Below are 16,881 nucleotides of genomic sequence, written 5' to 3' on the forward strand. Positions count from 1 at the left end.
TATATTTTCTGGGACGTTTGGATGTTTTTTAGCCATGTTTAGAGGAATATCTCATTTTAAATTAACATTAGATTCTGTTATCTATTATGATGTCACTATTCAGCAGACAATTGGACTCGAGTCATAGGGACTCGGACTCGAGTCGACTCAAGTCGCAAATTTGACGACTTCCGACTCGACTCGGACTTGGAAGGTAAATACTTGAAACTCGACTCGGACTTGGAAGAAAATGACTCGAAACTCGACTCGGACTTGTGACAAGATCAGCCGAGTGCACCAGCTGGGCGTACGCCTAGGTTTACACGCTACGTCCGATGTAGAACTCAAAGTTACGACTAAACTTAATTTTATGACTAGTGCACCCTGTATGCGCTGCGTCTGTGTATGGAGCAGGCGTAAAAGTTACACCCAAATGCGTAGCTACTCACTGACAGCTGTCTCATCTTGATCTGCGCGTGATGCGGCCGGAATCTTCTCCAAAAATATCGATCGATATGTGCTGTAAATAGACGTCTTCCTGACTTCGTCAACCGCCCGCAGTGCGCAGTCTGCCATCGCATTCAGTACCGATTGCACTTGTGATCAAACTGCTTGTGTTGGCGCTGTTAAATTGAGCTGTGAGAACGTTTCTATGCTTTGAATACAACTCTATAAGTTTGAGCTGAGTTGGAGCTGTCTGTCAGCTGTCTCGAGCTCATCTGAGAGAAGTGTGTTGCTTGGCAACAAGCACGTATTAACGTGAACGCGCACGTCTGCAGCCTAAATAATCTCTGCCTTGTCATTTTTTCTAACCTGTGACTCGACTTGACATAACCTGTGACTCGACTCGAGACTTGACTTGAAATAACATTGTGACTTGACTTGACTTGACTTGCCGACAAAAGGAAAGACTTGGGACTTGCTTGAGACTCGGGACCAATTGACTTGAGACTCGCTTGGGACTCGGATCAGAGGGACTTGGACAATTGTCTGCTATTCAATATTTTCTCCTTTTCTCACTCACTTTCATGTCATCAGCTGCTCTCCCTTTAGGTCATTTTACACTACAACAGACAGCAACACAGGCAGAAACACTGAACTTATTTAGTATTATATTTTATTATCTTATTATTATAAACCAAACATCAAAAATAACATCTCCACGCTCTTTGCTTTGCTCATAGCGGGCCCGGCGCCACGAGGGGGCCTAAGGGGGCTTAGCCCCCTCAGTTCAATTTTCTGCCCCCTCACTTAATTTTTTTTTTTTTTTTAAAGAATAGTTCATCTATAAAGGCCAGTTAGGCAATGTTTGTACCTGACATGTTTCGGCTGCTGTTTCTGCAGTCTTCATCAAATTTGATCAGTTTAAGTTGATGTAGGCTACCCCCTGTAAACATAGCTCTGTTGTTTCAGAATTGGCAGGGAAGCACTATTTGCTGTGCTTTGGTTGTCACAAGGTGTCAGAGATGTAGCTATTTATTAAATTTGAACCTCACTGCATGTTGTAGTGATCATGACGTGATTAAAACAGACACACACACACACACACACACACACACACACACACACACACACACACACACACACACACACACACACAGAGAGAGAGAGAGAGAGAGAAATCAGCTGCACCCAAGCACACAGCATGCCATGAGCAGAAAGATGGAGACAACGCATCTGATCACTTTATTTCTTTAATTTAATGAACCTGGCACTGACTGGTTATTATTTTGTTTATTTTTTTGTCAATTTTTGCAGCACTTGTTTATTCTATGACTTTTCATATAGACATATATGTTCAGAGTGCTCCAGACAGGTCCCGCATTTCACGTTATGCAAAGCTCAGCTCTATTAACACATTCACTGCCAGCCGTTTTTTTTTTACTGTAGGTAGGTTCTGCCAGAGGGTTTTTTTGAGGATTCTGGCTCATCTTTCAAGACCCGAGGATTCTTTTCTGCTAAGATTTTGTGAACACACAATATCTCAAAAGAACTAATAGAATGTGTGCTTTCTCTGTCTAAAAGAGTTAGTTTGTAGAGTTAGTAGTTATGTAAGCATTAGCAGTTGAATACAGCATGGTTTCAGCGTCTGAAAAATTATTTTGAGATAAACGGCTTTTTGTGAAATTCGATAGAACAGTCACTTTAACCATTCATTTTTGGCATCAGTAAGACGTCAGACATCTAAACAATAGTTTTGAACAGTAATTTCCTCCATAACAGCAGGAAACCCCCCTCTGCTTCCAACTCCTCCCTCCGTGGGCGTTCTCCTCCGCCCTCCTTGGCTCTGCAGCGGGTCTGTGACAAACGAGTTGCTGCTGCCTGTCTGCTGGCGGCCGCTGTGCAAGTCTGGATATGGGCTCGCTCGTTTCTTGGGGTTTGTGTTGAGAGCTTTGATGAAGCTTTTGCGATTCTGGTCTTATTTATGCTGTCGCCACTTAGTGGGTCGGTGGAATGGGTTGTACATGTTCGGTGGCTCCATTAATTATATAAGAGATGTAAAAGGGTTAGATGCACATCCCACGGTCAAAAAAAAAATAATCATTTTTTTGACGTATTAATACGTCATTGGCAGTCAACCGTTGGATTTTTTTTGACGGATTAATACGTCATTGGCAGTGAACGTGTTAATGCCTTAATCTGCTGCTGTGAAATAAATGTTTTATTTGATTTTGAATAGTAGTCTTTCTTGTGTTGTTATTGCGCTTTTCAGAGGTTATTATGGTTAAAAAGTCCAGAAATAGGCATAGCGGGTATATAACCTATGTTTTACGATATAAAAATATCATATAAAAAATAAAAATAAAAATAAAAAAAATCGAAAAAATAAATAAAAATCAGCCCCCTCCCCAGTTATAACTGCCCCCTCAGTCATTTCATCCTGGCGCCGGCCCTGGCTCATAGTCTTAACCTAAACCCTAAATATCGCAGTATAAAACATATAAAACGCATTTTAATCATATATATATAATTGTTTTAATTGACATTACAATTCCAATACAAAACAGCAGAGGGTGCTGCAGCACCACAAGCACCCGCACTTCCCGTGCCCCTGGTCACCACTTGCCCACAGGCATCCAATGACACTCAATCATGAGACTTAATCTTCTTGGAAACAATTTTTAATCTGTCCTGATTGGTCTTAGATTTGTGTCATAGTTCTGTGGAGCCAGACCACAAAAAAAAAAAAAAAAAAAATCCCCCTTCATACTGAGGGCCCCTGGGCACCTGCCCAGGTTGCCCATATGGTAGATAATGTCCATTGTTACCAAATATTGTTCAGTGTCAGTTAATTCAATAGCTTGAATGATTTTGATAAAATCCATTGAATCCCTTGTGTGTGAGGGGAGGGCTGTCACTAAGGGCTGCAGAGAATAATCCACAAAGGCCGAGATTTTTTTAGTGACAGAGCCCATAGCAGCAATTATGGGGCGTCCAGGGGGTGTGTCCACAAATGATTTATGAATTTTAGGAAGGGTATAAAATACAGGTGTGATGGGATACTCAACCTTCATAAATGAGTGTTCATGTTTAGTGATAAGTTCATTATCAAGGAGCTGGTTGAGTAGGCTATGAACTGTGTCTTCAACTTTCTGTAAAACTTAGAGTTGTTGAGTTGGTTCTGGATTTCCCTGTCATCGCGGTTGAGGATCACGATAGCACCCCCCTTATCCGCACTCTGAACCACCAATGTTTTATCATCCCTTATAGCCTTAAGTTCATCCAGTTGTTCCTTAGATAGATTATTCCTCACTTTGTATTCATTTGTTTTATTAAAAATAGTGGACACATCCCTCTCAACCAGTCTACAATAAGTATCCAGAGATGGATTTCTGTACTTGGGAGGTATAAAGTAGGATTTACCTCTAAACCTGGTAGAGAGTTTCAAAGGAGTGGGAGTATCAGGACGCTCTATGTTCGTGGTGAGTTGAAGCGGGACATCCTGTGTAGCCTACTGCTGCTGCTGCTGCTGGGGACAGGCATAGGTTTAGTGACTTCACGTGTATGAGCCATCTCAGAGTGGCCACCAAAAAATGCCTCGAGTCTGAGATTACGAAAAAATCGTATTCAGCTCATTCATTTTACAAATACATGTTCTCCTACTATTCTTTGCTGCTTTCATGCTGCGCTCTCTCCAGTGTTTACTTTACCCCCTCATTCTCGACCAATCACTCTGAACGACTCTACTTACAGCACCATTCACTCTCTCAACGACTGTACTCACAGCAGTGTTTACTCTTCTCACTTAGCCCAGATCAGCCAGGGCTTGAAGGAGCACACGCTTGATTGAACACAAATGTATCAATATCGAACGTGTTTCGCATCTGAATTGCACGAAAACAGGGTAGGCCTACTGCACTCCATCAGATACGCCTACCGCGTTCTTTCGAAACCCACATAGGTTAAGCCAAAACCACGGCCTGTGCCCACCTACGCAGCAGTCAAGCACCGGGATTGGCCAGGAGCAAGTCTTTTGTCTTCTTTTGACAGCTCGAATCTCCCACACCACAAACACTGCACGGCACGCAGCCCAGCAAATACGAAGGATCAGCGTGACGTCACTTGCCACCCAGAAATGCGGAACCCTGTGGCAGTTAATAGTAGAACTATGAGTTGTGTCAAACAAACGTTAATATCTCAAAAACTATACTACTACATCACGTCGCTTAGGCTATATTTTGACATTCTGAGTGAGAGCAGAAGTAGCTCAAGAGTTTGATGTAGCCTATAATATAATGCATGTCCTGTTAAAGTTGTGTGAACTGTTGCCGTTTTTAAAATGTAAACAGAGTTAACTGGCTAGAGTCAGACAAGCTTGTTTAAGCTTGCTTTATAAGTCCATCCGACCAACGGTTCTCGAGACACGTGAAGGACGGACAGACAGACAGACGCTATCGTCATAGTATAGATATAGATGGGTACTCTACTCCAGCATGGTCTTGACCCCTTCAAGGGCCGAGGCGGAGCTCAAATAAAACGGACTGAGAACCAAACACCTATAATTATGACATAATAGAAAGCACATTCATTAGCAATAACAGGGTACCAACATAAAATATCCCAATTTATATTCATTCTCAAACTCAAATCTGTGGTGAAGCCTGACACCTAGTAGGGTAGCCTACTGAACTGACCTCCTATATTGGCTGGTCTTTGTTTCATTTGTGCCATAGGTGTCAGTCAGCCTTCACCACAGATTTAGGTGGGGTTTACTCTTTCAATGTCCCAAAAGCCTGAGAGAGAGAAAATAAATCGACACATTTTGTGGAAGAATTGTACGGGCAAGTCCAACTTACAATTCCCCCATGTCCTCTGGCCGTGCATACAATAGAATATAAATGACCTGCACGCCGCACTCAGGAAAAAAACGTTGATTTCTTTTATTTTTCTTTACATGATGTCCATGATGTCCATGGTGCAGCGTAGACGTTTCGGCCAAGTGCCTTCTTCAGTAGCTGCGAGTGCACCATGGACATCATGTAAAGAAAAATAAAATAAATCAAAGTTTTTTCCTGAGTGCGGGTCGTTTTCTATTGTAACCCCTTGCCATGGAGTGATCCAGCACCGGACTGAATTGAATCAAGACTTTTTTTGGGGTGAGCACATTGTTTGGTGAAAATTCAGTGCACGGAGGGGAGCCTGGAAGAAAAAACTGTTTAGGCAGGTAATATGGACAACTATGTCTTTACAGAATTACAAAGTGCCTTCCAAAAGGCCAGAAGCAATGGAGCAATAACTCAAATCCTGAAGCTGTTGATAATGAACGGGCAACGGACACTGTGGGTATAGCCTACCTATAGCCTAAGTGATGATGTGGGTATGGACCTGCCTTATTATAGGCTACCTGTTAGTGCTGAATATATATATATATACATTTAATATTGTCTGAGGCATCTCTGCTTTATTAAGTGGTGAACTGTGCTATGGAGGTCTATTCTGCCACTGAATAAGATAAAAATAATTGAACCGTGAGTTCCCAATTCTGACTTGATCTCGATTTTTGACTAGGCTACATGTCAGATTTACGAGTTGTCTCCCCCCCCTCCCCCTCCCCTACACTTGAAACCCTTACTTACAGCCTAGCCTGGTATCCAGCCCCTAATGAATCTTACTTACAGCCTAGCCTGGTATCCAGCCCCTAATGAATCTTACTTACAGCCTAGCCTGGTATCCAGCCCCTAATGAATCTTACTTACAGCCTAGCCTGGTATCCAGCCCCTAATGAATCTTACTTACAGCCTAGCCTGGTATCCAGCCCCTAATGAATCGCTGTGCAATTTACAAGCGCGCTGAAAACTGCGATCCATAGGGGCTGGATACCAGGCTACTCACAGCCCTGAATGATTCAAGTCATATGTACAAATTATAGTGTCTTTACCCTTTGAGCCACTGACCCATGCTACATTCTCACATTAATACTTTTAAAACACAAAGTATAAAGAGTTATGGCCCACTTGGTTTTATAGATAGGGGCCACAGCAGATATAATATTCTAAGTGTCCATTGATTTATAACCATTTCTCTCGTGCAAGTCAGGGAGGTTCACCTTCCACAGTCCTGTCCTGGTGTCCGTCTGTCAGTCTGCATCCTGCGACATGTGCTCAAGGACACAGCCAGCATTTGAGGGACAAAGAAAAACACCCCACTATAAAGCTCTGTGTATTTAGCAAGGAGAAATGCTGAAAATAGTAAAAAACGTAGGAGATTGCCATGCTACACGACCCTGGGGCACTTCAACAACTGACAAGTAAGATATCTGAACTGAACTCAAATTACTATGCAGCAGGAGCATTTCAATGCCTTTTCCCACCACTTGTGAATAAAGAAAGAGTGGAAAATTCCTGACAAACGGGAAGACGTAGTAGTAGGCCTATAGTAGAAACAGCTGGTGGTGATGATGAATAGGCTACAATGAAATAAAAGTGTTCCCATTTTAATTTGAATCACTGTTACTACAGCATCCTAATTCAACATCTGGGAAAAGATTGAAAACAACCATGATTTCCCCAAAGAGATGGCATTGACTGGACTAAAAAACTAAATTAAAAGGTCAGGATTTTATTATGGGGGTGGCTGTAGCTCAGGAGGTAGAGCGGGTCATCACTAATCGCGTTGGATGAAAGAGGACGGTGGTTCGATTTCCGGCTGTGCCAGTCAGTCGAAGTGTCCTTGGGCAAGATACTGAACCCCAAATTGCTCCCGTTGGTGTGCCAGCACCCTGCGTGGCAGCTTGCCACCATCGGTGTATGAATGGGTGAATGTACCTACTGATTGTAAAGCGCTTTGGATAAAAGCGCTATATAAATGCAGGCCATTTACAATTTTTTACCATTTATTAAATATTGAATGTATGTATCTACACCCCAAAGAGGACCACATACATTTTGATGGTCAGATTTGTCAAAGCCAACCAATGTCAGTAAATATGCAAGATAAAGAGCAATACCAATGGATTTCCAATAGTCCAAACACAGTTTCCTTCTGAACAGAAGATCCAGACAGCAGATCTCCCCCTGTCTGCACACATTCTGCATATCCAATGGGGCAGCCATCTACAGCTGGTTAAAAGTTAATTCACGCCACACATTTACTTTCACCTTGAAGTAAAATGGGATTGGTCTAAATGCTACCGTAACCAATCAGAAATGGTGCCTAAAGAGCCAATCAGAGTAAGCAGAGGCAGACAAAAGAGATGTGCTAAAAAGGACATGTCTGCCACTAGACAATCGTCTCCTTCTAGATCTTTTACCTTCTCCCCTAAAAAAGAAAATAAGAAAGGTCAAACCTGAGGTCAGCGCACTTCCAAGAGATGCCAATAGCTCTCCTTCCACTCCGCTACTGGTGTCCTTGTCGAAGTGCACATCACAAACCCCCTCCCCAAGGCAATGAATACAAGCACATGGAAATAAATTGACGCACTTTATTCCTAAAACAGAAGCCACACCACCAATCGCTGGCATGGCATTCATATATAATTATTTATATATATTGCCGTTTGGTTTTGTGTCTAAATGTGTGGTATAAAATACTATATACGACACTGTACCTCTTTATTTGAACACAGTGAAGTTCATTGCTGTACAAGTCCTCTGTAGCTACAGCTTTGCTGTAAGTCCATCATGCCCAAAGGCATGGAACATAATTCTCCACTCTAATTCTTCTGTACATTGTGACAATACAAATATTCTGTCTCCATTACAAAAAATAATACTCTAAAAGCAACCTACTGCGACTTTATTTAATTTTTATGGGATTTTTTTCCTGTTTGTTTTTTTAATTAAGACGATTACATATATCTTAGACCAATTGCTTTAAAGCAGGAAGGTGATATAAACCTTCTCCATTTTTTATATATAAAAGAGGTTAAGAAATAAGACAAATTATACATTTAAAAACTTACAATAAATAAGATAGATGCAGGCATTTCATTTGGATACAATTTCATCCAAAGGAATAAAAAGGAATTTCAGGACTTGAAACCAAAGATCCATTCTTGAGTTTTTTTTCCTTGATCAAATATGTCCCTTTTCTTCCGATAACTTGACAAATACAGACGTGTTTCTCCAATACAGACTGGCCAGTGACTGTGCTGCCATGCTACATAGTAACCATGACAACCAATCTGTCATTCTCTCACTTTCATTCATTGCAACTCGACTTCTGCTTTCAGCCCTCTTGTTTTTCCCTCGTCCTCTGTGTGTCACAGACAGGGACAGGAACGGACTCGTAACAGCTGTCTGATCCGGGCCCGGCGTAGGATCCAGCTCCGTACTCCTGTCCGGCTCTTGCAGCTTTCCTCCTCTGTCTCGGTAAAAAAAGAAAAAAAAAAAGAAAAAAAAAGAAAAGAAAAAAAACCTTTGGAGTTGTGGCTTTCCTCTCCTCTCTAATGCTCCCCCCTGGTCTCTCTCCACCTCCCTCCTTCTTGCAACGGGCTGTTGGTTACAACATGTTCATGATAAAGTTGTACATCTGGTTCAGCACCACGAAGTGGATGGGCAGACAGGAGCGCCGGTCCTGCGTGGCTGGGTCGCACGTCAGCCAGGAGAGGGCGTTGTACTGCTCCAGCACAAATCTGTCCATGTGCATACACAAGAGAGGGGGACACAGTTATTCACAGTTCAGGATTTATTGGTAACAAGACACACTGTCCTTTCTCGTTGTGATGCAAAACCTAAACGTGTGAGTGCATTTAGAACGGTGCAGTCCGGCACTCATTTGAACATTTTATTTTTCGCGTATATTTATATTATCTTCTTAAACCATTTGACTTGCAGTAGGAATGTACGCCCCCCCCTTTTTTTTACACCTTTACATCTATCATTAATATGAATACGAATATTAATATTTTATGCCAGTGTTCGCAAACAATACAAATCTACACAAACCATTTCTATATGGGGGGGGGGGGGGGGTCATGTTTGGCTATTGCATTATAGTATTTATAGTACTTGCATCCAAAGACAATTTCAGATTGAACATAATCTGCAAATTAATCAAATGTTTGCATCACGTTGACTAAAGCGATTTATTCATTTTCAGATATGGATGTCCACTTCATCTGTTGTATCCCTATGGTAGCATGTACTGAGGACAAAAAGAGAGGAGATGTTGGAGTATTATACTACCGACTCAGTCTGTCCTCGAGAGACTGGTGGCCCTGTTAACTCCAAGTGTTTTCATCTAGCATGCTTGTAATGGTCCACACTCCACAGATAGAGGGGCCAACAACGGCCATGGGCCAAAACATGCAGCATGTAGATACAGAAGAGACAGGAGAGCTGACTTCCAAGCAAGGATCCACAGCAGTGCAATATAGAGACAAAGTGAACGGCACTTCCTGCTTTTCTCCCTGTGCCAGCGTGTGAAAAAATATGAATGGTGGTGAACGGAGCGATGAGCGTATTCATCCTGTTTGAATTGTGCCGCGGGAGTAAATCAGAAAGACTACGCACAACGAGTCGCGTAAGTGACGTCTCTCCCGCCAGTCCTTTGTTGTTTGTTGGTGTGACGTATATTGTGCGGCACGAGAATGTAGTTGATTGACAAAACTAAACCTTACGATTCAGTTTCAGGACAAACTGCGACTTTCTTGACATGCATAGTTATCGTTTAAATAGACAAAATTTAACGTGTGCACCCCGTGGCACAATTCAAACAGGATCAAAAGAGTAACGTATCTCTCCGTTCACAACCATTCATATTTTTGCACACGCTGGTACAGGGAGAAAAGCAGGAAGTGACGTTCACTTTGGCTCTCTAGAGGCTTTATGAATTGGGCCTTAAGTGTATTTAATAAACAAGCCCTGGGCTCCCAGGCGGCATGTGTTCTGCTGTGCTTACCTGAGTACATCTGAGTGTGTTCTGCTGTGCTTACCTGAGTACATCTGAGTGTGTTCTGCTGTGCTTACCTGAGTACATCTGAGTGTGTTCTGCTGTGCTTACCTGAGTACATCTGAGTGTGTTCTGCTGTGCTTACCTGAGTACATCTGAGTGTGTTCTGCTGTGCTTACCTGAGTAAATCTGAGTGTGTTCTGCTGTGCTTACCTGAGTAAATCTGAGTGTGTTCTGCTGTGCTTACCTGAGTACATCTGAGTGTGTTCTGCTGTGCTTACCTGAGTACATCTGAGTGTGTTCTGCTGTGCTTACCTGAGTAAATCTGAGTGTGTTCTACTGTGCTTACCTGAGTAAATCTGAGTGTGTTCTACTGTGCTTACCTGAGTAAATCTGAGTGTGTTCTACTGTGCTTACCTGAGTAAATGTGAGTGTGTTCTACTGTGCTTACTTGAGTACATCCGAGTGTGTTCTGCTGTGCTTACCTGAGTACATCTGAGGTCTGATTGGAGTCGAGGGGGTGGGAGTGTTTGCTGTGCAGTAGTTCATCTGATTGCACTGAAGACACATGGAGGTGCAAAGACGCCTGAGCACAGAGAGAGAGAGAGAGGGAGAGAGGGAGAGAGAGAGAGGGTGTCAATGACAGTATAATGAATCTATTAACCTTTTTTTCATCTCCTCTAAATAATTGTAGTCTTGCCACAGCAGTGACAGCAGCGGTGAGTCACTACAGCAATTCCACAAGCGAGGGATAACAGTGCGAGGGAAGGCTTTGGATACTTTTTCTTTCTTTCTTTTTTTACAGACACACACCCACACATCGGAGAAGCTGAACCCGCACACTTGCTTCCTGAGGTAGCATCACAGAAGCAAGAAAAATCAAACACAGGTTTTTGCAGTCCATTTATTAAGATGTACTTTGCACACAGACAAGTTGGAGCATATTGTGTGTGTGTCTAGTTCTTTTTGTTGTTTCGCTTCTGCAACGGTGAATAAATCTTTTTTACCACTTTTTCATCAACCACTTTTTGCTACTCTACATTTACTGTATACGTGGGTAAAAGAAGAATCCAATGTAATTTGAAGTCACTGATGGAGAATGCTTATGTATGACAGAAATATCACATTTAATCAGTTATCACATTGAATTGGTAACTAGCCAGCTAGTCTCCATCCATTCAATCAGCTTTTTTTTTAACTATTTTATTTATCTAAAAATTGCGTTCCAGCTTTCCGCAAGGACTAGCCAATGGCTTATATCTTAACGGCTGCATTTTTGCAGAGAAAACAGTGATGTCATCTCACTCTTGCCAAAAGCATGTAAACACAATTTGGTTTGCTAAAGTTTGCATTTCATTGTTTTGTATCGTCTTGGTTTGACTCTGAATGTGACCTGACCTAACATTGTGAGGCAGTTGAATGTGTCCTGACCTAACCTTGTGAGGCTGCTGAATGTGACCTGACCTAACCTTGTGAGGCAGTTGAATGTGTCCTGACCTAACCTTGTGAGGCAGCTAAATGTGACCTGACCTAACCTTGTGAGGCAGTTGAATGTGTCCTGACCTAACCTTGTGAGGCAGTTGAATGTGACCTGACCTAACCTTGTGAGGCAGTTGAATGTGTCCTGACCTAACCTTGTGAGGCAGTTGAATGTGACCTGACCTAACCTTGTGAGGCAGTTGAATGTGACCTGACCTAACCTTGTGAGGCAGTTGAATGTGTCCTGACCTAACCTTGTGAGGCAGTTGAATGTGTCCTGACCTAACCTTGTGAGGCAGTTGAATGTGTCCTGACCTAACCTTGTGAGGCAGTTGAATGTGTCCTGACCTAACCTTGTGAGGCAGTTGAATGTGACCTGACCTAACCTTGTGAGGCAGTTGAATGTGACCTGACCTAACCTTGTGAGGCAGCTGAATGTGACCTGACCTAACCTTGTGAGGCAGTTGAATGTGACCTGACCTAACCTTGTGAGGCAGTTGAATGTGTCCTGACCTAACCTTGTGAGGCAGTTGAATGTGTCCTGACCTAACCTTGTGAGGCAGTTGAATGTGACCTGACCTAACCTTGTGAGGCAGCTGAATGTGTCCTGACCTAACCTTGTGAGGCAGCTGAATGTGACCTGACCTAACCTTGTGAGGCAGCTGAATGTGACCTGACCTAACCTTGTGAGGCAGCTGAATGTGACCTGACCTAACCTTGTGAGGCAGCTGAATGTGACCTGACCTAACCTTGTGAGGAAGCTGAATGTGACCTGACCTAACCTTGTGAGGCAGCTGAATGTGTCCTGACCTAACCTTGTGAGGCAGCTGAATGTGACCTGACCTAACCTTGTGAGGCAGCTGAATGTGACCTGACCTAACCTTGTGAGGCAGCTGAATGTGACCTGACCTAACCTTGTGAGGCAGCTGAATGTGTCCTGACCTAACCTTGTGAGGCAGCTGAATGTGACCTGACCTAACCTTGTGAGGCAGCTGAATGTGACCTGACCTAACCTTGTGAGGCAGCTGAATGTGACCTGACCTAACCTTGTGAGGCAGCTGAATGTGTCCTGACCTAACCTTGTGAGGCTGCCGAATGTGTCCTGACCTAACCTTGTGAGGCTGCTGAATGTGACCTGACCTAACCTTGTGAGGCAGCTGAATGTGACCTGACCTAACCTTGTGAGGCTGCTGAATGTGTCCTGACCTAACCTTGTGAGGCTGCTGAATGTGACCTGACCTAACCTTGTGAGGCAGTTGAATGTGACCTGACCTAACCTTGTGAGGCTGCTGAATGTGACCTGACCTAACCTTGTGAGGCAGCTGAATGTGACCTGACCTAACCTTGTGAGGCTGCTGAATGTGTCCTGACCTAACCTTGTGAGGCAGTTGATGTGAGGCAGCTGAATGTGTCCTGACCTAACCTTGTGAGGCAGTTGAATGTGACCTGACCTAACCTTGTGAGGCTGCTGAATGTGACCTGACCTAACCTTGTGAGGCAGCTGAATGTGACCTGACCTAACCTTGTGAGGCAGTTGAATGTGACCTGACCTAACCTTGTGAGGCAGTTGAATGTGACCTGACCTAACCTTGTGAGGCAGCTGAATGTGTCCTGACCTAACCTTGTGAGGCAGTTGAATGTGTCCTGACCTAACCTTGTGAGGCAGTTGAATGTGACCTGACCTAACCTTGTGAGGCAGTTGAATGTGACCTGACCTAACCTTGTGAGGCAGCTAAATGTGACCTGACCTAACCTTGTGAGGCTGCTGAATATGACCTGACCTAACATTGTGAGGCAGCTGAATGTGTCCTGACCTAACCTTGTGAGGCAGCTGAATGTGTCCTGACCTAACCCTGTGAGGCAGTTGAATGTGTCCTGACCTAACCTTGTGAGGCAGTTGAATGTGACCTGACCTAACCTTGTGAGGCAGCTGAATGTGTCCTGACCTAACCTTGTGAGGCAGCTGAATGTGTCCTGACCTAACCTTGTGAGGCAGCTGAATGTGTCCTGACCTAACCTTGTGAGGCAGTTGAATGTGTCCTGACCTAACCTTGTGAGGCTGCTGAATGTGACCTGACCTAACCTTGTGAAGCAGTTGAATGTGTCCTGACCTAACCTTGTGAGGCAGTTGAATGTGACCACCTGACCTAACCTTGTGAGGCAGTTGAATGTGTCCTGACCTAACCTTGTGAGGCAGTTGAATGTGACCTGACCTAACCTTGTGAGGCAGCTGAATGTGTCCTGACCTAACCTTGTGAGGCAGCTGAATGTGACCTGACCTAACCTTGTGAGGCAGTTGAATGTGTCCTGACCTAACCTTGTGAGGCAGTTGAATGTGACCTGACCTAACCTTGTGAGGCAGTTGAATGTGTCCTGACCTAACCTTGTGAGGCAGTTGAATGTGACCTGACCTAACCTTGTGAGGCAGCTGAATGTGTCCTGACCTAACCTTGTGAGGCAGCTGAATGTGACCTGACCTAACCTTGTGAGGCAGCTGAATGTGTCCTGACCTAACCTTGTGAGGCAGTTGAATGTGTCCTGACCTAACCTTGTGAGGCAGTTGAATGTGTCCTGACCTAACCTTGTGAGGCAGTTGAATGTGTCCTGACCTAACCTTGTGAGGCAGCTGAATGTGTCCTGACCTAACCTTGTGAGGCAGTTGAATGTGTCCTGACCTAACCTTGTGAGGCAGCTGAATGTGTCCTGACCTAACCTTGTGAGGCAGTTGAATGTGTCCTGACCTAACCTTGTGAGGCAGCTGAATGTGTCCTGACCTAACCTTGTGAGGCAGCTGAATGTGTCCTGACCTAACCTTGTGAGGCAGTTGAATGTGTCCTGACCTAACCTTGTGAGGCAGTTGAATGTGACCTGACCTAACCTTGTGAGGCTGCTGAATGTGACCTGACCTAACCTTGTGAGGCAGCTGACTGTGTCCTGACCTAACGTAGAGCCATATGAAATCCGCGTTAACAGAATCGCGGACACGGAATTGACCAATAAAAGTGGAATCTACTGTAAAACGTGGAATACTGCAGAATTTGCCATAATTGGGCTGAAATTCAATATATAATGTTAATAAGGTGACGTCTCACACACTCTCTCCCTCACACGCAGCTATAGAGTGGACTCTGTCACTCTGCAGTAACGTAACTATAGTTAACGAGCGCATTAACAAGCGCATTCCAAGCATTCCAGCAATAGCGGTGAAGTAGCCTATAGACGGTTTTTTTCACCAGAGCGCAACCCCACAGCACTTCCTTTTTCTCAGCATTCGGCAAACTGCAGAAATATTCACTCGACATCATTACTTTTGTTTTCGCCGCTCAGCTGTATAGACGGTTTTCACGGAATGGTCAGTCCTGCACTTGAATGTTTTTTTTTCTTTTATGTCCATAGCAAACACTGCAACAGGAAGTGAGCGGGGGTTCAATTTAGAATGTTTTTGTTGTCAAGTTAAAACCGTCTATAACGTTAGCGTTAGATCTCAGCTGTGAATGATTCTGCATCGTTAGACCTTGATGTTACTTGCCTTCCTAGTCAAGCCTTCCGACTGTAGTGATGGCAACAGGGAATGAAAGACGAAAAATATCCACTATTGCACATGATGGACAAGCTGGAAAAGTTTCAATTGTGGCTGTGTATTCTTATTCAGTTGACACTTGCCGTTTTTACACAATTTCTTCTTTCTCTAGACTCACGTTGACTCGTTCAAGTTAGCAAAGATAAACACCACCACTTCCTGTTATAACTTTCAAAATAAAATAGTATTTGAAGCATCTTCTTATGTTTGAAGTGAATGTTTTGTTTACAGTTGTTTTTTCTTTACTTGAAGCACACAATGAGAAGCTTAAAAGCACTTTACAAACATAGAAATTATATAGAATGTTTTGTACAGTCATCTACTGTATTTCTGACTTGAATCACTTGTTAAAAATAGTGCACTGTTGTGTAAATTGATTGTTATATCTTATTAAATTGTGGACATTTATTCATCCCCACATATTAGACACTATTTCTGATGGTAAAATTAGCGTAAAAAGCAAAACACAGAATTCAGAACAATTAAAATGGAAAAAACTGAATTTGGGAAAAAATAAAATGGAATTTGGAAAAAAATAAAACGGATTTCATATGGCTCTACCTAACGTTGTGAGGCTGCTGAATGTGTCCTGACCTAACCTTGTGAGGCTGCTGAATGTGCCCTGTTTCTCGGTTTCTCGAGCGAGTTCCTAGAGAGTTATGTGAAACAAACCATCTGGCAGCGTCAGGTTAGCCCTGATGTACTACTGCATTGTTTCACTGTTGTCTGGTTATTGTACTGTTTTTATTGTTATGAACAGAAGAAAAAGGGGGTTTGTTTCAATCAGTGAACAAGGTGAAGTCAGTGACAAATTCAACTGAATTGTCAGATATACGTGGCAGGCAACTGAAACAACAGAAAGCCAGTGGTGTAGTGGAGACGCCGTCTACCTACATATTTTTCAGATGGCTTTGTGTCTACTCACTTCTAAATCTTCTCTGATGCACTTCCATTCAATTAGTGTGCTTAATTTTTTTCTCTGTTTCGAGAGATTAACCCACTTCTAACGGCAGATTGAGATTCCACCAGGAAACGTTGCATTACGACCGCGAGGCCGACACCGGAGCTGGTCGCACTTGCAGACTGTCTAGTGAACGCCTTTGTCCACCGGCAGAGGCGTCCCAGAAGCGGCTCTCCGCTCGCCGCTCTGCTCCACTAAACAAATCGGCCTGTGTATTTTCGCCGGTTCTCTCTTTGAGTTGCGTCAAGCAACACAGAGCAGATCGAGCTGGGCAGGAATTCACAAGAATAATAAAATAAAACATCCTGTCGATTTTCAAAATAAAACCTGTTACTGTAGGCCAGTGATACTCAACTGGCGGCCCGCGGGCACCCCCTGTGTGGCCCGCGATAGAATTGCAAAAAAAATGTACAGTGCACCTGAACGCAACATGCAATATACCCGCTGAATAAGTGTCCAAATGTTAATGTAATTCTGGCCAATACTCACACTTCTGTTATAGCATTTCAGTGTGGAATATGGAATATCTTTCAATAATCTATGATTTAGC

General features: G+C 43.4%; 1 protein-coding gene across 2 annotated transcripts in view; it reads right to left on the minus strand.

The window, feature by feature from the left end:
• Positions 1-8,851: 8,851 nt before the first annotated feature.
• The window catches only part of med13a (mediator complex subunit 13a), a 260,218-nt gene continuing 252,188 nt past the window's right edge, over positions 8,852-16,881 (minus strand). For both annotated transcript variants that reach the window (XM_083638644.1, XM_083638643.1), the window contains exons 30-31: positions 10,797-10,897; positions 8,852-9,052 (exon numbers count right to left, since the gene is read on the minus strand). In XM_083638644.1, the coding sequence (XP_083494770.1) occupies positions 8,920-9,052; positions 10,797-10,897 (234 nt within the window). In that variant the 3' untranslated portion in view covers positions 8,852-8,919. The remainder of the gene's footprint in view (positions 9,053-10,796; positions 10,898-16,881) is intronic.

The sequence above is a fragment of the Poromitra crassiceps genome (genome assembly GCF_964638095.1).
Source record: "Poromitra crassiceps genome assembly, chromosome: 1".
NCBI lineage: Eukaryota > Metazoa > Chordata > Actinopteri > Beryciformes > Melamphaidae > Poromitra > Poromitra crassiceps.